The 16,458-nt window shown below is 52.7% G+C and overlaps 7 protein-coding genes across 7 annotated transcripts; 4 read left to right on the forward strand and 3 right to left on the reverse strand.

Moving 5' to 3' along the window:
• Positions 1 to 332: 332 nt before the first annotated feature.
• Positions 333 to 2,076, reverse strand: N7482_009860 (glycerophosphocholine acyltransferase; the record flags this gene model as incomplete). The annotated part of the gene is made up of 2 exons (XM_056691984.1): positions 333 to 1,071; positions 1,142 to 2,076. The coding sequence occupies 2 exons, from the start codon at positions 2,074 to 2,076 to the stop codon at positions 333 to 335; spliced, it is 1,674 nt and encodes a 557-aa protein (XP_056539690.1).
• Positions 2,077 to 4,373: 2,297 nt separating this feature from the next.
• fgaAT (fumigaclavine B O-acetyltransferase easN) lies at positions 4,374 to 5,747 on the forward strand (the record flags this gene model as incomplete). Its single annotated transcript, XM_056691985.1, has 1 exon — positions 4,374 to 5,747. One exon carries the CDS (start codon positions 4,374 to 4,376, stop codon positions 5,745 to 5,747), a length of 1,374 nt encoding a protein of 457 aa, XP_056539691.1.
• Positions 5,748 to 6,136: 389 nt separating this feature from the next.
• Positions 6,137 to 9,467, forward strand: ams1 (alpha-mannosidase; the record flags this gene model as incomplete). The annotated part of the gene is made up of 2 exons (XM_056691986.1): positions 6,137 to 8,787; positions 8,840 to 9,467. 2 exons carry the CDS (start codon positions 6,137 to 6,139, stop codon positions 9,465 to 9,467), a joined length of 3,279 nt encoding a protein of 1,092 aa, XP_056539692.1.
• Positions 9,468 to 9,778: 311 nt separating this feature from the next.
• N7482_009863 (chromatin modification-related protein EAF6/MEAF6) lies at positions 9,779 to 10,688 on the reverse strand (the record flags this gene model as incomplete). The annotated part of the gene is made up of 3 exons (XM_056691987.1): positions 9,779 to 10,048; positions 10,115 to 10,339; positions 10,491 to 10,688. 3 exons carry the CDS (start codon positions 10,686 to 10,688, stop codon positions 9,779 to 9,781), a joined length of 693 nt encoding a protein of 230 aa, XP_056539693.1.
• Positions 10,689 to 10,979: 291 nt separating this feature from the next.
• Positions 10,980 to 11,820, forward strand: N7482_009864 (low-affinity Cu transporter; the record flags this gene model as incomplete). The annotated part of the gene is made up of 3 exons (XM_056691988.1): positions 10,980 to 11,337; positions 11,444 to 11,636; positions 11,703 to 11,820. The coding sequence occupies 3 exons, from the start codon at positions 10,980 to 10,982 to the stop codon at positions 11,818 to 11,820; spliced, it is 669 nt and encodes a 222-aa protein (XP_056539694.1).
• A 132-nt stretch (positions 11,821 to 11,952) lies between these two features.
• Positions 11,953 to 13,574, reverse strand: N7482_009865 (putative F-box and JmjC domain protein; the record flags this gene model as incomplete). Its single annotated transcript, XM_056691989.1, has 2 exons — positions 11,953 to 13,132; positions 13,288 to 13,574. The coding sequence occupies 2 exons, from the start codon at positions 13,572 to 13,574 to the stop codon at positions 11,953 to 11,955; spliced, it is 1,467 nt and encodes a 488-aa protein (XP_056539695.1).
• A 547-nt stretch (positions 13,575 to 14,121) lies between these two features.
• On the forward strand, positions 14,122 to 15,673 carry tif1 (putative eukaryotic translation initiation factor 4; the record flags this gene model as incomplete). Its single annotated transcript, XM_056691990.1, has 5 exons — positions 14,122 to 14,158; positions 14,321 to 14,395; positions 14,469 to 14,537; positions 14,605 to 14,963; positions 15,020 to 15,673. The coding sequence occupies 5 exons, from the start codon at positions 14,122 to 14,124 to the stop codon at positions 15,671 to 15,673; spliced, it is 1,194 nt and encodes a 397-aa protein (XP_056539696.1).
• Positions 15,674 to 16,458: the final 785 nt, after the last annotated feature.

Genomic DNA, 16,458 nt, shown 5'->3' on the forward strand with positions numbered 1-16,458 from the left:
TAGCATCCATATGGAGAGCATAGCATTAAAATAAGAATAGATCTACAATGGAAACAGGATTGCTTAATTTAGATTCAACTGTACAGCTGTTCATAATGTTCGTATTGTCACAATCTTCGTAATGATCGACTCTCAGTGGGTCCGAAAAAATATATATATCCGCCGACGCATAAGGCGACACCGAATCCAAAAAACAAACAAGCAGGGTAGGGGGAGTTTAAAAGCCAACATTAGGCCCATCAAGACTGTGCATGCTGAATATGATATGTTTGCAAGATGAAACATGTACGCCAGGGGTATCATGAGTGTTAATGAAAGAAATGTCCTAGCGCCTAAATTCTCTCGCGAACGGTGGAATCGGTGGCTTGGGGAGCCTCATGGGCCGTGGCAATTGCCGCCACAGTAGAATCCAAAAGCGGGATACGATCGATACTGGAGCGTTTCTCCAGAGGGGCGGGGGCGCCGAGAGCACCGCTGACAGGAGTGTAGCTATCGGGGAGGATGAGCGGGCTAGTGGCAAAGTCGGGGGAACTCTGCCATCGCACGACATCCTTCTTCAACTGCTCCAGCTCCTTTTGGAAGCGCTTGCCGAAGACGTCGATGTAGTAGGTTGCGCCGTTGTAAATGCTCCAGACAAAAAGGGCAGACATGTAGATACCGCTCGCCCATCGAGACCAGAACCAAATGGGGCATGGGACCATGGTGGATAGGGCGAAGCTGTACTGTATCATCATAAAGGCCGGTTCTTGCAGTGCATTCGGCAGGCTCAGGACGAATTTGCCGATCCAGGCCTTGGAGTAGGACTTGCGGAGCCAGGTGAAGCTGGTCGGGCGACCGGCAGCAATCTTGTCGGCACGGCGCACAGTGATCATCAAATGATACATCAACTGCCAAAACAAGTAAGGCACAGTGGCCCATATGATCATCGCACCCAGCGAGTAGTGCTCGGGGTCACCAGGCTGGCTGAACTTAATGGCATAGACAGCTGGGAAGCGCTCCTTCAGCATCTCGACTGGGGTTAAGTGGACGATACAGTGTAAAGTGACCGGCGGCATGATGTGGATGAAGAGACTATATCATATGACAGGTTAGCGAGAAACCTTTTTGGAAGTTGCTCGGGTGTTTGGATGAGGGTCTTTACCTGACCACCTTGTCCATGCTGTGAAAGACCAAGGAGTTACGCCACATGGCAATCGCGGCCGCATTATTACCGAAGGTCAGGCAGTAAGTACTGATGAACAACCGCTTAGAGCCGGGGAATACCCAGATGGTAAGCATGCAGAGCAGGTTGACAAAGTAGCAGAGATCGGCCAAGAAGTAGTGGTAGCCCTTGGCGTGATAGGTGTAGTAGCGGATGGGCATAAAGTAGGCCAGCTGGGCCGTGAACCAGTAGTAGAAGAATTGGGGGCAGGCGCCGATGAGATATCCGCTGATGAAGATGTTGAGCACACCCGCAATGAAGGAGACCTTCTCGCGCACGGTCACGGTGGCCGTTTTGTTCCATTGTTTACCCAGGCGCTCGACGCCATCCTTCATGCGGCGGCGGTACTTCTCGAGCTGCTCATCGGCGGTCGGTACTCGACGCCTGAACTCGCCGACGACGCGCTCCCTCGCGTTCACGCCCGTGAACCGCAACTTCTCGCGCTGTCTGCGCACCTTCTCGCGCTGCATGGTGAGCGCGCGCTGCCATTTCTCGAACCGCTGCGACAGCTGGATATTATCAAGCAGGTCGAAGATGGTCAGCTTGTCGAGAGGCGGAAAGGTCTCCCAGTCTTCCTGGTAAGAGCTGCTGTTGGAGAAAGACTGGTTACGCGAACGTTGGCCGGGGGACGCAGGCGGGGAGTAGAAGTCATCATGGTCAGGGTCATAGTCGTCGAGGAACGGGTTGTCGATCATCTCGTCGACGGAAGGGGTGGTGGCCAGCGACTCGGGGGCCATGACGGAGTCGGACTTGCGGCGCTCACGCGCACTGGATTCCTCCATGAGGAACTGTTGTTGGAAGGAGAACAGGGTTGGGCCGTCCCGGTAATGGGGATAAGGTCGGCTGAGGAAGCGACAGAAGGTTAGCATCCCCATCGTGGCAGCAAACTTGTAGGCGCAGCAGCAGAGCAGCAGCCAGAGCAGGAGCAGCAGCCAGAGCAGCGACCGCTGCTCTTATCTGTGCGCCGCTTCAGGGCTTTCCTTGAGGGACAAGGGTAACGAAAGAGGCGTACCCTACCTTATCGGGCGATCACGACCACGGAATCACGCGGGGGTGGGTGGACGGGGGTGGTGGAAGAGCCAAACAAGCCCCAGCATGAAGAGGGTGGACACGAAACGGCGCGAAGACGAGAGCAGTTGGGAAAGTCTGGAAGCCAAAGCAGACAACCGACAAGCAACCAGAAAGCGCAGTTGCAACACACGCGCCGGCGGTGGCTGGCCATTGGGCCACCGCGTGGCCAATCAGACCGCCATTTCGGACCACAGGACTCGGCCGCCCACGACGGCGGTCGGCGGTCGGACTGCTTGCCTCTGAAGCTCTGTTGACTCAACATCAACCCTAAGGGTCCACCATCTATCATCGGTGATCGAGATTAGATTAACCGAGAAGGTAGACCCTATAGACCAAAACACCAAAAATTGTTCCTTGAGAGTCTCCGATCCCTTGACTCGCAATTTGAACGGTTGCTGGGTCGCAATCATGAGTATATAGTTCCGGCCTTGGTCGACATGGGGATTCCCTACAGCAACGGGAATCCGTTACCGGATCAAGTATTTGTAGATCTAACTGGGTCTAACTAGTCCACTTGTCGTCGCACAGATCGATGGAAACCCTGTGGCCCTGCAAAATAGCCCGGTCCCTGTGCGCTCGACATTGTATAGTGGCAACCAGGATGTGGATCAACCAATCCACTAGTAATCCCCAACAAAAATACCTATACGGCGTACATAGCTCTGTGTACTTAGTCCCATAAGCTCGGCAGGGTCCGATCAGATGACCGCGAGCCCGGGGAAGTATAGCTGAACAGCTGAGCGTGACACATGGGTGCACCTCGAACATGACAATTGCCTGGCACATTCTGAATGCGGTCGATTTTCAGTTGGTCCTATTGATCAGCAAACCAACCATATACTACAAGCTCGTGAGTGGCTGTGAATTCACTGTAGCTGACTCCAACATGTCACCGGATTACCGGTCTGATACTGTAGACTAGCGGCCCTGACTTTTCCAAGTGGCCACGGCCAGACGAGTTAAGAGTTCGTCCATCCCATCACGCCCTCACATCGCCTGGTTCATGCTACTCTCGTCTACACCTTGTGCGTCCGGTGAATCAAACAGCTGAGAAAACACATACGGGATAGATTAGGGTACAGCTGACTAAACGAGGACACTATTAACGTCCATAGCATCAAGAGATGGTGAGGGTGTTGCTGCCGAAACAGCGGCCTCTCCATCTCTCCGATATTCGAGTAACGCCTCATCCCTGATCCCCTCAGCAGCTGATCGAACCCCGTCGGTGGATTCGCTCTGGCGTGATCCATTTGAAGTTAATCAAGTCATTATTCTGCAGGGTCCTATCCGACTGATAGATATTCACTACCAGGCAGAAAGAAATCAACTAGCTAGGTGTCGCGAAGGAAAGACGAGCCTATGGAATGCGGCAAGGTCGGCTTAATTACTCAGTTGGCTAGAGTGTGGTGCTAATAATGCCAAAGTCAAGGGTCCTGGGACCACGGTGCCTATTTTTGACTCCTCCGTTCTATGTATGGAAAGCAGGCAAGAACGGTTCAATGATATTTTGATCGAGTCAAGGGCAGCAAAACACTCTTTCTTCATTCAATCTTCTATAAAAACTATATGCCGTTCCCATCTTGAGGAAGTCGAAGTTAGCATGCAAGCCCTCATAAGTCAGTACACCAAACGGGAAACAGCTATAAAAATAGCTTAGCATTAATCATAATACCACTTCGCTCCGCTTTAACCTCCTCCGAGCATCTCACACCTCATGTATCCCAGAGTTCTAAATCAACATGTCGGTTGTCTGGGAAAATTGATTATTGGTTCGATAATGCTCATTTGTGTGCTCCTCAGGTTATCGTCGGTCTTCCTAACGGATTCCCTCCGAGTCGACGGATGAATGCGTCACAATTCATTTGTTATGGAAGACTAATCATTAGTCGGTTAATAATAAAGATACAAGGGCCACCAACAGATCAGACAAGAGAGATAGAGTTCCAGTTAATGACGGTGTGTTGTGGCCCGCGACTCATCCTGACTCACCCCGCCTACATGAGTCCGTGCACGCGCACGTTTCCATCGCGGAAGGTAGAGGGCGATCACAAAACGCGATCGATTCGCACGAGAGGCAGAGGTTGGTATCGATCAGCTGCATATGAATATGCTGGAAAACGAACATCTCGATATACTAGGGAGCAATCCCTTCCTTTACAAGTTATACACACAATTATGCCTTGTCTTTCCTGGGCCAGAGCCATCATTGGCTATCACCGACACCTTGAGAAATGGACTTGATAGGCTAGCAGAAGGATTTCCATGGCTTGCTGGAACAGTCATTAATGAGGGAGCAAGTGAAGGCGTCACCGGTACCTTCCGGATCGTACCCTCGAACGAGAAGATCCCTCTCATCATGAAAGATGTGCGCGCTGAAACGTCTGCCCCGACAATGGAGAGTCTCCGAAAATCGAATTATCCTTTTTCTATGCTTAACGAAAAGCTTATTGCGCCATGCTTAACTTTGAATCTTCCGGGAACTACTGTTGGACTAGCCGCAACATCTGCACCCGTGTTCGCTGTGCAGGTAACCTTCATCACAGGGGGTATGTTGCTGACCTTTGCGGGTCAGCACAATGTGATGGATATGACTGGACAAGGACATATCATCGATCTCCTGTCAAAGGCATGTCACAACCAGCCATTCACAGCCGAGGAACTTTCCATCGGCAATATGGACCGGAGAAAAACTATCACGCTGCTGGATGATTCGTTCAACCCTGCGGTGGAGCTTAAGCACCAAATGGTGAAGCCTTCTCCCCCGGGCAATCCAAGTGCCACATCCATTCCAGTCCCATCGACCTGGGTTTATGTGACCTTCTCATCGGCGTCACTGGAGGCTCTCAAGTCATTGGCAACGGAAACCAAAACCATTTCAGATGGTTTCATCTCGACTGATGATGCTGTGTCTGCTTTTATCTGGAAATGCACCTCTCGAGCCCGTCTTCATCGGCTCGCATCTGAGACCGAGTCTGCGTTCGCACGGGCAGTTGATGTCCGCCAGCGCATGGGTATTCCTAAAACATACTTGGGGATGTTCCAGAACATGACATATAACAGAAACTCCCTGCAAAATCTAGTGCAACAGCCATTGGGGGCCATTGCATCTCAGCTTCGCCGAAAGCTCAACCCCAATGTGGTAGACTTGGCCTACAACACCCGTGCTCTTGCTACATTCCAGTCCCGGTCGGCAGACAAGGCGAGAACCTCAGCTACAGCCTGTGTCGACACTTCATCCGGTATCATGCTTAGCTCCTGGGCCAAGATCAATACCTATGAGCTTGATTTCAACCTAGGGCTCGGCAAGCCGGAGGTAGTGCGTCGGCCAGCCTTCGTTCCAGTCGAGTCTCTCGTGTATCTCATGCCCAAGTCACCAACTGGTGAAATGGCAGCCGGTATCTGTCTTCGAGATGGGGATTGGGAGCAACTAAAGGCCGACAAGGAGTGGGCGAAGTATGCTACATACGTGGGCTAACCAGGTCTGGACGGCATGAAGTGGCACATTGTCCAATTTCACAAAGCGGATATAGAATAGACGTATCAATAGTAAAATGAACCAAAAAGCAATATTTGGACAGGAGGGAAACCCTGTTGCCACAAGATCAAATAACTTCATTACGGCGCCGCCACCCTTCGGCCGTACTGTTGTGTTCCCCGCCCGCCGATCGTAGCCATGTGGCGTGAGGTCATGCTTCTCCGCATTCAGTGACTCCCTTGCGCATAAGCTGTCTTTCTTTCTTCCCCTCTTTTCCATTGCCTTACCCGTCGACTCTTCCTTTGCTCTCCGTATAATCTCTCCATCCAGCACAATCGGTTCTATAATCGTTACGCCTCGCCTAAACAAGCGCGCACGTCCTCGCCATCATGGGTGGAGAACCTCCGCATTTCGCCCCCGCCCAAGCTTCGCGATCGCTGCCCCGCCTAGCGGAACGTCCGGTCGGCCAGCGCATCACCAAGATCTACACAGATAGGCTGCGTCAGTTCACAGGTACTGGCCAGTACGAACATCAGAATCTGGTCTCGAAATATTACGAAGCGGTCAATTCCGACGACAACCATGTCAAGCTGTCGGTTTATTCAGTGCCGAACCTGGAACGGCCGACCTTCGAGGATGCGACTTCCCAGGAATTCCGGCCGACTCGGGTTGGAGAATCATTTGGTCCTAGCTGGTCGACACACTGGTTCCGCATTCAGCTCGCAGTTCCCCGGGAGATGGCCCACAAGGAACGACTGGAGTTCCATTGGGATGCCAATAACGAAGGCATGGTGTGGACGGAGGACGGACACCCCTTGCAGGGGTTAACTGGTGGTGGAGAGCGAACTGAATGGATTCTCCCGACCGCCTGGCGTGATGGGAAGTTGCATACCTTCTATATCGAAATGGCTTGCAATGGGATGTTTGGAAATGCCCCGGGAGGTGATTCGATCCAGCCACCCAATCCGAACAAGTACTACCAGCTCAACAAAGCACAAATTGTTGCGGTCAACTTAGAAGCGCGGGCTCTCTACTACGACTTTTGGATTATCGGCGATGCCGCCCGTGAATTCCCTGGCGACTCTTGGGAAGCTCACGAGGCCAACATGGTGGGCAATGCCATGATGGATGCTTTTATTGCGGGCAATGGAAGCCAGGACTCCATCAAAGAGGCACGTAAGATTGCGCAAAAGTACCTGGGTGATAAAGTGGACAGTGCAGATGTTTATGCATCCGACACCAACCCATTTGTCTATGCGATCGGCCATTGCCACATTGATACTTGCTGGCTGTGGCCCTGGGCGGAAACCAAACGCAAGGTCGCACGATCGTGGTCGAATCAGTGTGACTTGATGGAACGATATCCCGAGCATCGCTTCACCGTTTCTCAGGCCCAACAGTTTAAGTGGCTTAAGCAATACTACCCATCTGTGTTCGACCGTGTCAAGCGATGGGTGCGGAAAGGTCATTTCCAGCCAATAGGCGGTAGTTGGGTCGAGCACGACACCAACATGCCCAGCGGCGAATCACTGGTCCGTCAATTCCTCTACGGCCAACGATTCTTCGAAAGCCACTTCGGAAAGCGCGCCACTACGTTCTGGCTGCCAGATACGTTTGGGTACTCCACACAAATCCCGCAAATCTGCCGTCTTGCCGGAATGAGCCGTTTCTTTACTCAGAAGTTAAGCTGGAACAACATCAACACCTTCCCGCACACCACCTTCCAGTGGGTTTCCCTGGATGGCAGTCAAGTGTTGTGCCATATGGCTCCCGCGGAGACTTATACAGCGGAAGCTCATTTCGGTGATCTCAGGCGCAGTGTAACCCAGCACAAGTCGATGGACAAGGATAAATCGTCCTTACTCGTCTTTGGCAAGGGGGATGGTGGTGGTGGTCCTACCTTTGAGCATCTTGAGAAACTGCGCCGATGCCGAGGTCTTAGTGACAAGATCGGCACTCTTCCAAAGGTCACAATGGGCGACTCGGTTGACGACTTCTTTGACAAGCTGGAGGCAAATGCTGCTGATGGTACCGAGTTTGCGACCTGGTACGGCGAACTGTACTTCGAGCTGCACCGTGGTACCTACACTACCCAGGCCAACAACAAGCGCAACAACCGCAAGTCTGAGTTCTTGTTACGCGAGATAGAGCTTCTGGCCACTTTGGCTACCCTCCATGGCTCGGACAAGAGCTACAAGTATCCTAAGGAGCAGATCGATGGAATGTGGGAGGGCACCCTCCTCTGTCAATTCCATGACTGCTTACCGGGCAGCTCTATTGAGATGTGCTATGATGACTCGGATAAGTTGTATGCTGAGATCTTCACAACTGGTCAACAGCTGCGAAAAGATGCCCTTGCTGCATTGGGTGTCACTGGCAGCACTGCTCTGGTAGCTCTCAATACTCTTCCTTGGCCTCGCTCGGAGGTAGTGAAAATTCCCGAACCCCTTGTGGCCTGCAATGGATCCAAATATGCTCTGGTCGACGGCTCGACTGGTGTTGTTGCATGCCAGCCTGTTGACTTCAAGACCACAACTAGAGTGACCGTGTTTGAAACCCGACCTGGTGTATTCCGTCTGCAGAATGGAAAACTCAAGATCGATGTCCAGGATGGTGTAATAATCTCCTTGTACGATGTCGAAGCCCAGAGAGAAGTTATTTCCAAGGACGGAAAGGCCGGTCAACTGGTCATTTTCGATGATAAGCCTCTTTACTGGCAAGCCTGGGATGTGGAGGTGTTCCACCTCGAGTCGCGAAAGGAGCTTCCTCCTAGCAAAACTACTATTGCGGAGAATGACCAGAACCGAGCGAGTGTTGTAACGGAGACCAAGATCAGCGACAAAAGTTGGATCAAAACCACCATCAGTCTTTCGGCTTCTGTCTCCTCTGAACCCTCGTTGGTCGAATTTGAGAGCGAGGTCGAGTGGCAGGAAACCATGAAGTTCCTCAAGGTTGAGTTCCCGGTGGATGTGACGAACACGGAAGCATCTTACGAAACTCAATATGGTATCGTCCGACGCCCGACGCACTACAACACAAGGTATGTTTATTCTAGCCCTTTCTTGGTTCATGCGATACTAACCTCCATCAAGCTGGGACATGGCCAAGTTCGAGGTGTGTTGTCACAAATGGGCCGACCTTTCGGAGCACGGATACGGCGTCTCGATTCTCAACGACTCCAAGTACGGATTCGCTACCTGTGGCAACCTGATGCGCCTCTCGCTGCTTCGTGCCCCCAAAGCTCCAGACGCCCATGCCGATATGGGCCGTCACCGTATCCGCTACGCCATCCTCCCCCACTCTGGTGGACTTGATGCACGGACAGTCCGCGCCGGCTATAACTTCAACCATCCGCTGGCTGTGGAGCAGGCAAGTTCCCATATTTCCAGCTATAACGCCGCCTTCAAGTCTGTTTCCATTCAGGGCGGGTCATCGATCATTTTGGACGCTGTCAAGCGTGGCGAGGACGACGAAGACGTCTCTACCGGTGGCATCCCCTCACGTCCTGGCAAGAGCGTGATTCTGCGCGCCTATGAGTCCTTGGGTGGGAAAGCGCGTGGTTCGATCCATAGCTCGTTGCCTGTCAAGCGAGTCTGGAAGTGCAATGTCCTTGAGGATGACCAGGAAGAATTGGAGATTCTTAAAACTAGGGAGGGATCCACCACCGTGGATATCGAGTTACGGGCGTTTGAGATTGCCACTTACCGGCTCCAGCTGTGAGGGTCTTCATAGCAGCGCTTTTATTTGGTCTTTTTCGGGCTCTTATGTCATAAGTACCCTTGCACCCCCTATGGATTATCGCTATGAAAATGCATATGTTGTCCAATGGACATTTGAAGCAAATATTTGTATGCAACACTATAATGTAGTCTCCAGAGCCGTGATGTACATGATGGGTATCGAGACGATCCCCCCCCCCACCCAAATTTTTTTCCTGCGCCTAACCTTTCATACAATCAACTCCCAGATATTGGTAATCCCCAAAACTCCAAATTCGAAGAAAAAAAACAGAGGCAAGACTCAACAGCGATCTAATCCCGTCCATAGCTAACCTTCAAACGCTTCATAGGCGGCTTAGTATCCCCGTCATCTGAAAGATCGTCGGTCTGGTTCTTGCCCTTAGTATTCTTCGAGCCGCCACCGACCTTCTTTTTGTTTTTGGAGGAGCTGCCGCCGGCCTTGGATGCTGTCCCGGACTCGCCGCCATTGCTTTTGTTGGAGGGTGCGTTTCCGCCAGCTGTTGAGGTCGGTGTTGCGGCGTGAGAAGGAGTTGTTTGTGCGGATGATGGGCCGGGTGAATCCTGAAAGGTAGAAACTGCTGTTAGAGGCCGACCTTTTCTTCCATTACCGGATTACTTTGGACGCACCATCATGTAGCTCGCCGAGCTTCGCGAGAAAACTCGGTCCGACTCTGTCACCTGTGCCTTGCGCCGCCCGCCAAGGCCTGATCCAAGGCTCAGACCAGAAGCACCGAGACTGGAGCCGCTTGATGAGCCCTTGATGTAATTATCAAAGCCTTTGATGATGTTGCCGGCCGTGGTCTCTTCGAGGTAAGTTTGCTCGAATCGGAAGATCTGGTCCTCGAGTTGGGCCTATCGACTTCAGTGTCAGTGCTTGCAGTATTAAAGATGTAAGGGCCACTGCAATGCAAAAATGCGCTCCAATTCCATTGTGCCAATTCGATTGGATTGGCCCTGGGAAGCACTAGTTGCCTGACGCGACTCGGCGCGCTGCACGACTCACCATGCTCTTGTCCATCAGGCGCTTCTTCTGTATCGTATCCCTCAGCTCCCGTCGTAATTTCTCATAGTATGGCAACCCTCGATTCGCAGCAGTCTGATCGCTGGGCGCATTCGGGGCCCCTGCTGTGACGCCGTTCGTCGGTGCTGCTGGCGCGCCGGTCACAGGTGTCGCGGCCTGGGCGGGGGCTGTCTCCGCCATGGTGGTGTACAAATGGAAGACGCTTCACGATAAAAGAGGTCAAATGAGCCCACACGCCAGCACAGAAGTAGGATTCGCGGTGTTGAAGAGGGACAGCAACTGCGGGATTGCGAGGCGGCCGAAGCTGGCAAGGGCCGCCGCTCTTATCGCTGTTTGCGTGGTTTGCATCTGTACGCCATCACGCCTCTCCATGTTTATCCCCTCGTGTCACGATACGTAACTCTCTATATATTCGGCCTCAGTCTGCTGAAACCTACTTACCTTTAGTAGACCATCCCTGCTGTTCCCGCTATGGATCATTCGATGCACATGAATCACGGCGATATGGACCACGGTGATATGGGTCATGGTGATATGGACATGGGCCAGTGCAACATGAATGCAAGTACACTTGCGAATACGTCTATAGAAATTCCCTTGCTAATGTCATCTTTGCTTGACCAGATGGTTTTCACGTGGTCCTCCAAGAACCTCTGTGTCATCTTCCGCCAGTGGCGTATCACCGGCCCCGTCTCGCTCCTCCTCTCGCTCATCCTCATCGTCCTCCTCACTGCCGGCTACGAAGGTGTCCGACAAGTAACCCGCAAGTACGAAGCTGCTCACAACCAGCGTCTGAATGCATTTGCTGTGTCGGCAACTACAGGTGGAGGTAGGTCATATCTCTTAGTATTGAACAAGCATCCCTTCTACGTAGCGATGCCGGTGGTTGGGTTTATACCCCACCTCCCTCTTTGTTACACTCCTGCTTCAGCGAGCTCTCTCATTGATGTCTTGCCCTGCAGTCGATGGGATCCCCGAGCCGGCCACCGCTAATGTCTACGATAATATCCATGGCGAGGGCTCACCACTGCTTGTAGGACGGGACAATAGGGCTGCTATTGCACGCCAGGGGAGAATTACTTTGGCGGCGTTATATGCCATTCAGGTCTTCTACAGCTTCTTCATCATGTGAGTGTTCTGGTGTTCTATGTCTGCCCTTACAGGAGTGACGCTGATCCATGGCTGCGTCCCTAGGCTTCTATTCATGACATACAACGGCCTGATAATGCTGGCGGTTGCGGTTGGTGCATTCGTTGGGTACCTGGCCTTTGCGGATGGCACTCCGGCTACCAAGTCCATTGCTTGCCACTGAAGTTCGAGGACAAGCTCATTGTTGGCGTTTTTTGGGTAACTGAGAACTTGGGGAACATCTTCATGGACTTTCGTAAATTTCATTTCACACAGGGTTGTTAATAATTGATCACTCTCCTGATAGCCCAATAAATCAGGGGACTTCAACGTCGCTGTCATCTCCAAATCCAAAGCTGAAGCCTCCTGTGGCGCTCTCGGCTTCTTCTGTCTTTCCATGGACGATGTCTTCCCACTTGCGTTTCTTCCCTTCTGACTTCTTCTGTAGCTCTTCTAGGGCCTCCGCCAAAAGCTCTGGGTACGCCTCACGCATACCATTCACAAAATTCTCGTAGGGGTTCTCGACATTCCTTCGGAATCCAGAAACCTGGTCTGCCTTGTTAGATAAGAAATCCAGCGCGGCGCCAAGATGCGCCCGGGGGATGAAATTTTGTGTAATTGCGGTGGACGGCTCCAGGTTCACCACCAGATGCCACCAACCAGATGGAACGTGAAGGATCTCGCCCTCGCCGCAGATTCCTTCCATGCAGCCAGGGGTGCGTCGTGCCTCTGCATGGAAGTTGAGTAGCCACTCGGCGATACTCAGCGGCGAAGTCACCTCGCTCTGATCATCAGACACATACACACCCGGTGGCGGAGGCCGCTTATCGCCCGACGGGAACATGATCCAGTACTTGGGTCCGCGTAGCACCGCATTCCAGGCGCTGGTCGCATTGGGATCCTTGTGGAACTTGCTGCCCGAGCGCTCGGGACCAATAATCAACCACTGGTGATCGGGCCGGTCATTACCGAGCACCGAAAAGAGGTCTTCCGCGAAGCATGCTGGCGGCCAGTATGCGGCGTCGGGGGTCGAGTCGGGCGGACCGACAGCTAGCCCCATTTTGGGGACAAAGGCACGGTCGAACAAGTACAACGGACTTTCGTCCGAGTTATCCGCCATGTAGTCGCCATAAGTACGGAGTGGCCAGTCGACCGCCTCCGCGCGGAACTTCTCCTGTCCATATCGAGAGAGCAGGGTCCCGACAGACCAGTTCTTATAAACTGGCCAGGCCTTCACGGGCTCTGTTAGAACGAATGGTCGGTCAGCCCACTCAGCATGGAATTCCTCTGGAGAGAGGTCCGGCAGACGCGGGATTTGGTTGCGCGCCGGAATTTTCGTCACATATGGATCCAGCGTGATATGTGCGCAGTTGAAGGGTCGGTAGAGAACATCCGAGTAAAGATGAGAGCAGTCAATCACCGGGGCTTTCGAGGCTGGCAGGTTGAGATATGTCGATCGCCATGTCCCTCTCCATGTAAAGTTTTCCACCGGGGATCTGTGATGGAAGTTAGTCAAGCCTTTCCCATCATTGGAGATAAAGGCATGGCTTTGTTGGGCGGCTCAGATGAATCTTGGAAATATACTTCCACATCTAGCGGCATCCAACCACCCCCTCAAATACGACTTCTTTTCGAACGGGATGTTACTTACTCAACAAAGAGCGCCTTCCATAATTCTTCGGCACGAGTGAATGCATACAAGGCCTTGCAAGTCCGCCCAATTCCCAGTAGGCTCGAACCGTCCAAGTGTTCCAGTAACAACAGGATCAGCTCATCGGGGAGAAGTCGGAAAGAGCCTATAGCATCGCGAAGACTCCATGTTGCTAGCAGGGCATTTCCACTGGGCTTAACCCCTAGTGGATGGCTGGGAATAGCCTCTTCACTCTGCTGCCCATCAGCGGCGGGTGGGTAGCGCGGTAGCGTTGTGATGTCAGGCATTGTCCGCCACTCTGGAACTTTAGGGCTTCAATTTTTTTTTTCTGCCAGCCCAGTCACCCCCCAACGGCCCAGTTGACAACGAAAGATACCACAGCCTGACTCTTGGACGAATAGAAAAGAGCACAGCCCAAAGCAACCTACACGAATAGAACGAACGTATACCAGCAACCAGCCGTAGAAAAAAAAGAGACCATCGCTGTTTCAAGCGAATCACCACTCGCTTGGCCCCGTGCGGCAAGCCCCACTTCCGGCAGGCGGTCAGGCCTCGCCCACCTTGGGAAAAAAGCGTTGCAGCAAAAGGCACGGACGGCCGACGATTTTTTTCCTCCTCTCTTCTCCCACCCCATTTGTGACCCCATTCCACCACTCTTGTCACCACTTCTCCCCTAGTATCTCCAAGCGCTCTTCTTGCCCGAAGAGCCTGCGATACTAGCACTTCGAACCTCGTTTGCGAACTTCCCCCCACAGGGCACCTTCGCTTAAACTATTCACCCCACCCGATCACAGCGGCGAATCGTCTGTGGTCAACCACCTCCAAACCGCCATCATGTCGAACGATAAGGGCCTCGAGGATCTTCCCGAGGGTATGTGCTACAACCTATTCCCTTTTGCTGAGTGAGATTTGTCGAACTTTCGGAGACGGGTTTCGATCGCGCGAAACCCCTCGGTGGCGATGACAAAGGGGAGCCGGACCCATCTCAACAGAACTAGCAGCTGACATTGCTCTTTTTTTTGCGCCGCTACAGGAACCATTGAGTCTAACTACGATGAGATCATCGACTCTTTTGACGCCATGGACCTGAAGCCTGAGCTGCTTCGCGGTATGTGAATCTTCTTGAGGGAGTCCCGCCCGTGGCGGGGTTATGCAGAAAATTTACTGACATCTCCAACCAGGTGTCTACGCCTACGGTTTCGAGCGTCCCTCCGCTATCCAGCAGCGTGCCATCATGCCCATCATCAAGGGTGAGTTTTTCCTCGATCGATCCAGCGCTTTTAAAAGAAACAAATCGGGCTAATATCCTCTCTACAGGCAACGATGTGATCGCTCAGGCTCAGTCCGGTACCGGAAAGACTGCCACCTTCTCCATCTCCGCTCTCCAGAAGATCGACCCCAACCTGAAGTCCTGCCAGGCTTTGATCCTCGCTCCCACTCGTGAGCTGGCTCAGCAGATCCAGAAGGTCGTTGTTGCCATTGGTGACTTCATGACCCTCGAGTGCCACGCCTGTATCGGTGGTACCAACGTCCGTGAGGACATGACCGCTCTCCGTGAGGGCCCCCAGGTCGTCGTCGGTACCCCCGGCCGTGTTCACGACATGATCCAGCGTCGTGTCCTCCGCACCGACCACATGAAGCTGTTCATCCTCGACGAGGCCGATGAGATGCTGTCTGTAAGTAAAATGGTGTCCGACCAACCAAATTACCCTGCTAACTTTCCCTTCTCCAGCGCGGTTTCACCGAGCAGATCTACGATATCTTCCAGCTGCTTCCCCAGTCTACCCAGGTCACCCTGCTGTCCGCCACCATGCCCCAGGACGTCCTCGAGGTCACCACCAAGTTCATGCGTGACCCCGTCCGTATCCTGGTCAAGAAGCAGGAGCTTACCCTTGAGGGTATCAAGCAGTTCTACATCGCCGTTGAGAAGGAGGAGTGGAAGCTCGACACCCTGTCCGATCTCTACGAGACCGTCACCATCACCCAGGCCGTCATCTTCTGCAACACCCGCCGAAAGGTCGACTGGCTCACCGACAAGCTCACTGCCCGTGACTTCACCGTCTCCGCCATGCACGGTGACATGGAGCAGGGCCAGCGTGATGTTATCATGAAGGAGTTCCGCTCCGGTTCTTCCCGTGTCCTGATCGCCACTGACCTCCTGGCCCGTGGTATCGATGTCCAGCAGGTTTCCCTGGTCATCAACTACGATCTCCCCGCCAACCGTGAGAACTACATTCACCGTATCGGTCGTGGTGGTCGTTTCGGTCGTAAGGGTGTTGCCATCAACTTCGTCACCGCTGACGATGTCCGCATGCTCCGTGAGATCGAGCAGTTCTACAGCACCCAGATCGAGGAGATGCCCATGAACGTTGCCGACCTCATCTAAACACCTTTTACCTATCTTATGATGTCTTGATGCGGATTATGATCGCAGAACCTGCGTCAAAAGTGGCTTTCTGTGTTTCTCCTAACGCATCTTCTCTCGCAGTGCCCTCTTTGGAGATGGCTCAGGGGCCTGTCTCCTTCTCTGCGTGAGTTCGACGACCCCTGCCTGCTGCTCCGCGGAGAAGGTATTGCTATGGTTTTTCCTATGTTCCCACAGCTCACGGAGATGTGACATGTTTATGCGTCTTGTTGCTGTCACGGTTTTTCCTTTTCCTGCATTTCTTCTCCGTTTCCTTCTGTATCTAGCTCGCTCTGGTTGGTTAAGAATGCCGCTGTTACCGTACTTAATCAAATAGATCGGGCCAAAATGTGACTTGTTCCTCACGGTTTTCCTTGTTTTCAATTGATCTCTGTAATGTAATGTCTAGGCTGTTTACTTTCTTGCCAGGTACTTTGAGCTTGTTTCGGTCCTCTGGATTAGGACTGTTGCCGCCTTCGATATCTTCGGGCTCTTTCCTATTTAGGAAGTGAGATGTGGGCATCAGGATCCAACGGCACGCTGTTGTCCCTATTCGGGTTGTCAATATAATTGATAACCTATATTGAGTCTAAAAGCCTTTCCGCTTTGCTCTGTAAAATAGAATAAATAGAATGTTGGCCTTGGTGTGCGCTGCGCGACCCCCACCGTTGCGTCTGAAGACGCACAGCAGAACCATCGACGAGCTCTCACTTGCCTCCAACCTTCCCCAGCTTCCCATATACCCCATCCGTTCCACCCCAGTCTTT

Source organism: Penicillium canariense (assembly GCF_028826845.1).
Source record: "Penicillium canariense strain IBT 26290 chromosome Unknown utg000007l_segment0_segment0, whole genome shotgun sequence".
NCBI classification, from domain to species: domain Eukaryota; kingdom Fungi; phylum Ascomycota; class Eurotiomycetes; order Eurotiales; family Aspergillaceae; genus Penicillium; species Penicillium canariense.